Source organism: Oncorhynchus gorbuscha, unplaced genomic scaffold, assembly GCF_021184085.1.
Source record: "Oncorhynchus gorbuscha isolate QuinsamMale2020 ecotype Even-year unplaced genomic scaffold, OgorEven_v1.0 Un_scaffold_1270, whole genome shotgun sequence".
NCBI lineage: Eukaryota > Metazoa > Chordata > Actinopteri > Salmoniformes > Salmonidae > Oncorhynchus > Oncorhynchus gorbuscha.
This window is the reverse complement of record NW_025746095.1, coordinates 137,349-146,539: the sequence shown is the minus strand read 5'-3', so window position 1 is coordinate 146,539 and position 9,191 is coordinate 137,349. Positions and strand designations below refer to the sequence as shown.

Here is a 9,191-nt window from a genome sequence, read left to right as displayed (position 1 = left end):
GCTGCTTGCTTCTTGATGAAACCGTAACACCTTAAAGCGGGAATCAGGCAATCAGCGGTTGAAACAATACCAAATACTTTCCCCGCTCATGTTTTGGTAAAAAGCTGAGGGTCAGGATTGGAGAAATATAACCACTCTCAAATTCAGGACTGGTAATTCATGATATCAACATTATAGTTTGATTATGTTTTGAGGCTGTATAGTGTTTGTTTACATTTACTTTGTTTACTAACACTGGGGTAAAATAAGCTTATATTTTGGGTTCTGATGGGGTATGACAGTTGAACTAAGCTCATTGGACATTTCTAAGTTATATTCTTCAAGAATCAATGGGTACATATAATTAATTTACTAATCCAAAATGGATGTAGCAACTGCACATTACCCCTTAAAATGTCATATTTACTGGGAAAGCTTTCCCAACCCTCATTCTTTCATTGTAATGTGTCATGTGTGTCGACCCAGTGCTTGGGAAGTGAACAGTATGAAGCCGTGTTGACTTGTCAAAAATGTCCTTTTGACACAAAGATCATGATGAAATGTGGGACGATTGGGTTTTCAGTGCTGTAAGCAACCTTCCGGTTACTAGTCCAACGCTCAAACCCCTAGGATACCCTGCGCCCCAATAATATTCATATTAGGCATGTTCATATTAGTCATGTTCATATTAGGCATGTTCATATTAAACATGTTCATATTAGGCATGTTCATATTAGGCATGTTCATATTAGGCATGTTCATATTAGGCATGTTCATATTAAACATGTTCATATTAAACATGTTCATATTAGGCATGTTCATATTTATTAGGCATGTTCATATTAAACATGTTCATATTAAACATGTTCATATGAGGCATGTTCATATTAGGCATGTTCGTATTTATTAGGCATGTTCATATTAGGCATGTTCATATTAGACATGTTCATATTAGTCATGTTCATATTAAACCTGCTCATATTAGACATGTTCATATTAGACATGTTCATATTTATTAGGCATGTTCATATTAGACATGTTCATATTAGACCTGTTCATATTAGACATGTTCATATTAAGACATGTTCATATTAGGCATGTTCATATTAGGCATGTTCATATTAGACATGTTCATATTAGACGTGTTCATATTAGGCATGTTCATATTAAACATGTTCATATTAAACATGTTCATATTAGGCATGTTCATATTTATTAGGCATGTTCATATTAAACATGTTCATATTAAACATGTTCATATGAGGCATGTTCATATTAGGCATGTTCGTATTTATTAGGCATGTTCATATTAGGCATGTTCATATTAGACATGTTCATATTAGACGTGTTCATATTAGGCATGTTCATATTAAACATGTTCATATTAAACATGTTCATATTTATTAGGCATGTTCATATTAGACATGTTCATATTAGACCTGTTCATATTAGACATGTTCATATTAAGACATGTTCATATTAGGCATGTTCATATTAGGCATGTTCATATTAGACATGTTCATATTAGACATGTTCATATTAGACATGTTCATATTAGGCATGTTCATATTAGGCATGTTCATATTAGGCATGTTCATATTAGACATGTTCATATTAGGCATGTTCATATTAGGCATGTTCATATTAGGCATGTTCATATTAGACATGTTCATATTAGACGTGTTCATATTAGGCATGTTCATATTAAACATGTTCATATTAAACATGTTCATATTAGGCATGTTCATATTTATTAGGCATGTTCATATTAAACATGTTCATATTAAACATGTTCATATGAGGCATGTTCATATTAGGCATGTTCGTATTTATTAGGCATGTTCATATTAGGCATGTTCATATTAGACATGTTCATATTAGACGTGTTCATATTAGGCATGTTCATATTAAACATGTTCATATTAAACATGTTCATATTAAACATGTTCATATTAGGCATGTTCATATTAAACATGTTCATATGAGGCATGTTCATATTAAGCATGTTCGTATTTATTAGGCATGTTCATATTAGGCATGTTCATATTAGACATGTTCATATTAGACGTGTTCATATTAGGCATGTTCATATTAAACATGTTCATATTAAACATGTTCATATTAGACGTGTTCATATTAGGCATGTTCATATTAAACATGTTCATATTAAACATGTTCATATTAAACATGTTCATATTAAACATGTTCATATTAAACATGTTCATATTAGGCATGTTCATATTTATTAGGCATGTTCATATTAAACATGTTCATATTAAACATGTTCATATGAGGCATGTTCATATTAGGCATGTTCGTATTTATTAGGCATGTTCATATTAGGTATGTTCATATTTATTAGGCATGTTCATATTAGGTATGTTCATATTAAACATGTTCATATGAGGCATGTTCATATTAGGCATGTTCATATTTATTAGGCATGTTCATATTAGGCATGTTCATATTTATTAGGCATGTTCATATTAGGTATGTTCATATTTATTAGGCATGTTCATATTAGACATGTTCATATTAGGCATGTTCATATTAGGCATATTCATATTAAGACATGTTCATATTAGACATGTTCATATTAGACATGTTCATATTTATTAGGCATGTTCATATTAAGACATGTTCATATTAGACCTGTTCATATTAGACATGTTCATATTAAGACCTGTTCATATTAGACCTGTTCATATTAGACATGTTCATATTAGACCTGTTCATATTAGACCTGTTCATATTAGACATGTTCATATTAAGACCTGTTCATATTAAGACCTGTTCATATTAAGACATGTTCATATTAGACCTGTTCATATTAGACGTGTTCATATTAAGACATGTTCATATTAGACATGTTCATATTAAGACATGTTCATATTAGACCTGTTCATATTAGACGTGTTCATATTAGACCTGTTCATATTAGACATGTTCATATTAGACATGTTCATATTAGACGTGTTCATATTAGACCTGTTCATATTAACCTGTTCATATTAAGACATGTTCATATTAGACCTGTTCATATTAGACCTGTTCATATTAGACATGTTCATATTAAGACCTGTTCATATTAAGACATGTTCATATTAGACATGTTCATATTAGACCTGTTCATATTAGACCTGTTCATATTAAGACATGTTCATATTAGACCTGTTCATATTAAGACATGTTCATATTAGACCTGTTCATATTAGACATGTTCATATTTATTAGGCATGTTCATATTAGACCTGTTCATATTAGACCTGTTCATATTAGACATGTTCATATTAGACGTGTTCATATTATTTATAACAGACATCATGGAATCATTTGTTTTATTCATGTCGATATGTTGTTTGGTACATAGAAACAATATAACACAATAAGGTTATTAGGTGTTTTTATTTCAAACTAGAGAAACAATACCAAGCAGTCAGCCCTGCCTCTTTAGGCTGTATAGTGTTTGTTCACATTCACCTTTTTTTTTACAAACATTGGAGTAAAACAAGCTTTCTGATGGGTATGACAGTTGAAGTAAGCTCATGAGGCATTTATACAGTACATTATATTCTTCAAGAATCAATGGGTATATATAGAAATCATTTATAAGTAAAAAATGGATGTAGCAACTAAGCATTCTAGTTTTAAATGAAGAAAAGCAGAGCTTTGTCAATCTGAACAAAGCATACTGCACACCCAAATTAGGTCAAATAGAACTGTGTACAGTATATGGTTAATCTGACAAAAGTCATGCACACCAGTTTTAATCTCATAACAACCACCTTCTTCATATATTGAGTCATTGAAAATCTAAATTACAAATGTGTATATAAAATCATTGAAGTCAAATTCTTGGGTTTACAGTAATCTAGTCTGTTTGATTGATTCTTGTTGATTCCTCTGGATTCTTCTTTTCCAAAATGATTTCCCTGTCAAAAACAGGTCAAGGTCAGTCATGGACAAGAGTTTTTATGCCAAATTTAACCCATTTGCTCACTGTAAGACAAACCTGAAGACCTGTGCCTGCTTCCGGAAATGTCTCAGTTTGTCAATTTCCTGAGCCAGTCTCCTCAAGTCATCTCCCTCGAGGGCCGGCAGGGTAGGTTCCTGTTGGAATCAGTTCACAATAGGTCCCTCAAACTTCAATATCTGTCTCTACTGTGTCCTCCATACCCCTGACTGGTATGAGACAGGGAAAGCTGGTTCAGTGTTTGACTAATAGCACAGAGGCTATGCCGCTCAGGTGTGTATACATGCGTACGTGTGTTTGTGTGCGCGTGTGTCTACTCACGTCTCCATCACTAAGGCCCGATTCCAACAGCCCACTGAGCGCATCCACATTGTCATGACAACGGTGGTACCGACCCCCAGTTTGGTGAGCCAGTTTCTTCAGAAAGTCATTGGCTGAGCTGTCAGAAGTGTAATAGTGGGTCGTAGTGAGCGTCATCGTGTAATAGATTAAATGTACAAATCAATCGATGTACAATCATATAGTCAGACCTGTCTGTGCAGTTGAATGAGACAGTGTGGATAGTATTGTGGTTCCCTGTGGTCAGCCTCTCCGTCTCTTTCAGCACCAGGCTGCAGCTGGAATCTGGCTTCCCATCACTCAGCAGGTACAGGCCCACACTGTCCCCAAACCCACAGCCAGTCTGAGGAGCATACATACAGAGGTTATAACATGACACGGAGCATACATTCAGAGGTTACAACATGACAAGGAGCATACAAACAGAGGTTATAACATGACATATATACATCTAATTGGTGAACATGACATATGCCATGTACCAAGAACAGCAGGTACAGGCCCACACTATCCTCTAACCCTCAGCCAGTCTGGGCAACATACATACGGAGGTTATAACATGACATAGCCAGTTACTACTTAAACCCGTCACCTGCAGGGCCTCCAGAGTGTTGGTTCCCCCATGGGTGTTGAGCTGATATGCCCACTGCACCGCGTCGCGGCATGCCTCCTCTGTAGGCTCCTGCAGTGCCGGACGCCACACCTTCACCCCCTCGGAGAACGCCAGCAGAGAGAACCTGGGACACAGTCAGAGAGGGTGTCTGGGGTTAGATATGACAATAACCAATGGGTGTCTGTGTAGCAGGGGTGAGATGGTTATATGAACATAATGAACCTAAGTTACAGTAGTAACAACCACAGAACTAGAATAAGATTGTATTTATATTTCTACTGTCACCATTGCCTGTAATTTCCCTCTATGAAACAGACAGGTGGATAGAAGGAGAAACGTGAGCCTGTTTGTCTAGGCCAACACAGAGTTCCTTTTTCATTCTTTTTCTGGGATAGTCAACAGTGGAAGTGTCCAGGGGTAAGGAAAGCTTTTTAGGTTTAGTTTACCTGACTGTGTTGTGATGCAGCTGTTCCCAGATGAGAGAGGCCAGCTTGGTCTTCAGCTCCCCCAGGCAGGGAGCCATGGAGCCGGACACATCCAGCAGCACACACACCTCCCTCTCCAGCACCGCCCCAAACACACGCCTGCTACCTGGGGAAGAAGTGAGCGGAAGGAGCCAGACACTAGGGTTTCTTCAACCTTCAATCAAAAAAGATACAGAGACAGTGACAGAGACATAGAGTGAGAGAGAGAGGCATACCGGAGAGCAGCCATTGCAGCCTCTGCATGTAGCGCAGCAGGAGTCTCTCAGTCTGAGCAAGGTACTGTTTTAACTCTCCTGGAGTCAGCTGCAGGTGCTTCACCATCCCCTGAAACAACAACCACAGACAGAGAGAGAGACATGAGGCTCAGACCAGCATGGGAGTGGATAGATAGCTGATTGGATAAGCTGATATCTTTATTATTTATAATCAAATGTAATTATAGTTTTCAGGAGAAGCGGCCACAGACTGCAGGTCGCCATTTGGCCGCATTGGACATTTGTACTCAGCATTGAACTTAGTTGCTAGTATTTTAATTTGTATTCATGCCAAAAGATGTTATTGAAGCCATTCTCCAATCTGACTCACATTGATGTGGACACTGGGGAAGATGGAGCAGTATTTGGAGGGAGACACTCTCTTGAGGACCGAAGGGACCAGCTTCTTATGATGAGTACAGTCAGGTCCAGACACCAGCTTATAGATGTCAAGCTTCTGCCTCTTAATACTGAACATCTTCAGCCACTACAGGCCAGGGAGACAATGAGAGAAATCATGATGAGAAGAAATGGTCCAGCCCCTCCCCGACAACATTTGTAGCACATTGCCTTATCAGAGCGACTTATAATTAGAGCATTTAAATAAGACGGCTGACGTTAGATGAATAGATCAATCTAGAAGAAAATAAACACACACCTATGAGGTGAGGTGCTGGCTAGCGGAGTGGAAAACTTGAAAATAAAGGAGGGCCGCACACTATGTGCTGGCTCTCCTTTATTTTGGATCTTAATCAATCTGTTTGGTTGACTTGATGAGTTGGCATGCATATCAAATCAGATACTGTTCTGGTTGAGACCATGGTCGAGAAGGAATTGGCCCGCGGTCTGAGATCTCTTCCTGCTTTGGCAGAGTCAGGATGGACTTTCCACTTTTAGGTTTGGGGCAGACTTGAACACTGACACTGGTCACCCCTGAGGGTACAAAAGTCACTTCCTGCTTTGGCAGAGTCACTAAGGGTGACACACACACACACTTAGGTTTGGGGTAAGACTTGAACACTTGCACCTGTCTTTCACAAGACAACCCGACAAACGCCCACAGAATCCCCTCACAACCCAAAAGAACAAACACACACACACACACACACACACACACACACAAACACACACACACACACACGACTTGACGGGCATTAAGTCGTTTGGCAGAACATGTACTCAAGGTTCTTATGGTCACCAAACACAAACAACACACCTGAGACTTCCAGGTAGCACAGACCTGACCTGGAAGGCTACTTGGCTTTAGTCTTACTGGACCATCATAACCAGTCACAGGCTCTACTGAACGAGACACAAGAAACAAACAACTAACTTATAAAAGGCTTTATCAATTTTACATCATACAATCATTTAAACTTTAGAAAAAAAGCTACTCATCCCAATAAAAACTCATAAAAACATCTGCAACGAGACATCAAAAACAAACAAGCTAACTCATAAAAGGCTTTCATCAATTTTAAAAATCCATCTGAATCCTTCAACTTCATAACGGAACTCAGAAAAGTAACAAACATAAAAAGCATCTGCAGTTTTGTATTAAAAGGCGCAAAACACAACAGTTCATCTCAGTGTGTAAAAAATCCCTAACGTTTTAACAAAAACATATTCAAAAATAACAACAACAATGGCTGATGGCAAGAAAGCTACACTGTCTGGGAGAAACCCTAACCCTGTTTTGGTGAGATGTACCTGAAAAACCCTAACCCTGGCTCCCTGATCCTTACATAAGGAGGGGAGAAACCCTAACCCTGGCTGATGGGGTGATGATGTACCTGAGGGAGAAACCCTAACCCCTGGCTGATGGGAAGGATGATGTACCTGAGGGGAGAAACCCTAACCCTGGCTGACTGGGTGATGATGTACCTGAGGGGAGAAACCCTAACCCTGGCTGATGGAAGTGATGATGTACCTGAGGGGAGAAACCTAACCCTGGCTGATGGGTGATGATGTACCTGAGGGGAGAAACCCTAACCCTGGCTGACTGGGGATGATGATGTACCTGAGGGAGAAACCCTAACCCTGGCTGACTGGGTGATGATGTACCTGAGGTTACCAGATACTGTGAGAGTGAAGGTAGTGTCTCAAATTTGATACTGGGAAGATGACTACCATCTAAGGCAAACATGGGCGTAACCCTGGCTGAAAGGAATGATGATGTACCTGAGGGGAGAAACCCTAACCCTGGCTGATGGGGTGATGATGAGGGTCCAGCGTAGATGGACCCTGGCAAGATCTAGATGAAGAACCTGAGGGGAGAAACCCTAACCCTGGCTGACTGGGGCTGATGATGTACCTGAGGGGAGAAACCCTAACCCTGGCTGACTGGGGTGATGATGTACCTGAGGGGAGAAACCCTAACCCTGGCTGATGCCAGGTGATGATGTACCTGAGGGGAGAAACCCTAACCCTGGCTGACTGGGTGATGATGATCTACCTGTTCTATGCGGATGAAAGCAATCAAAGAGTCCCATCTGAAGGAACCTGGGGTGATGATGTACCTGAGGGTGGAGAAACCCTAACCCTGGCTGACTGGGTGATGATGTACCTGAGGGAGAAACCCTAACCCTGGCTGACTGGGTGATGATGTACCTGAGGGGAGAAACCCTAACCCTGGCTGACTGGGTGATGATGTACCTGAGGGGAGAAACCCTAACCCTGGCTGACTGGGTGATGATGTACCTGAGGGGAGAAACCCTAACCCTGGCTGACTGGGTGATGATGTACCTGAGGGGAGAAACCAGGAAGTAACCTGGCATGGGGTGATGATGTAGACGGGGAGACCCTACTGGCTGACTGGGGTGATGATGTACCTGGGAGGAGAAACCCTAACCCTGGCTGACTGGGTGATGATGTACCTGAGGGGAGAAACCCTAACCCTGGCTGACTGGGTGATGATGTACCTGAGGGGAAAACCTAACCCTGGCTGACTGGGTGATGATGTACCTGAGGGGAGAAACCCTAACCCTGGCTGATGGGGTGATGATGTACCAATGACGGGGAATACCCAAACCCTGGCTGACTGGGTGATGATGGGACTCTCAGGGAAAATCGGGAACCCTGGCTGATGGGAAGACTAATGATGATTAGGGGAATAGGAACAGCTGGGAGCAGGAACCCTAACGATGGCTGAAGGGAGCGAGAGAGTGAGACCTGAGGGGAGAAACCCTAACCCTGGCTGACCAGGGGGATGATGTACCTGGGGAGCAGAAACCCTAACCCTGGCTGATAGCTGATGATAAGCTGATATCTTTATTATTTATAATCAAATGTAATTATTTTTTTGCCATTTGGCCCTGGCATTTGACTGGAACTTAGTTGCTAGTATTTTAATTTGTATTCATGCCAAAAGATGTTATTGAACCATTCTCCCTGACTCACATGGGTGATGTGTACACTGGGGAAGATGGAAGTATTTGGCAACCCTGAGGACTGATGGGGCTGATGATGAGTACAGTCAGGTCCAGACACCAGCTTATAGATGTCAAGCTTCTGGCTCTTAATACTGAACATCTTCAGCCACTACAGGC

The 9,191-nt window shown here is 40.5% G+C and overlaps 1 protein-coding gene across 1 annotated transcript in view; it reads right to left on the bottom strand.

Moving 5' to 3' along the window:
* Window positions 1-3,371: 3,371 nt before the first annotated feature.
* Window positions 3,372-9,191, bottom strand: part of vwa3a (von Willebrand factor A domain containing 3A) — a 45,403-nt gene continuing 39,583 nt past the window's right edge. The window contains exons 26-34 of the mRNA XM_046337081.1: window positions 9,043-9,183; window positions 5,975-6,130; window positions 5,605-5,713; window positions 5,351-5,495; window positions 4,884-5,028; window positions 4,483-4,634; window positions 4,274-4,391; window positions 3,992-4,089; window positions 3,372-3,911 (exon numbers count right to left, since the gene is read on the bottom strand). Of these exons, the coding sequence (XP_046193037.1) occupies window positions 3,851-3,911; window positions 3,992-4,089; window positions 4,274-4,391; window positions 4,483-4,634; window positions 4,884-5,028; window positions 5,351-5,495; window positions 5,605-5,713; window positions 5,975-6,130; window positions 9,043-9,183 (1,125 nt within the window). The 3' untranslated portion in view covers window positions 3,372-3,850. The remainder of the gene's footprint in view (window positions 3,912-3,991; window positions 4,090-4,273; window positions 4,392-4,482; window positions 4,635-4,883; window positions 5,029-5,350; window positions 5,496-5,604; window positions 5,714-5,974; window positions 6,131-9,042; window positions 9,184-9,191) is intronic.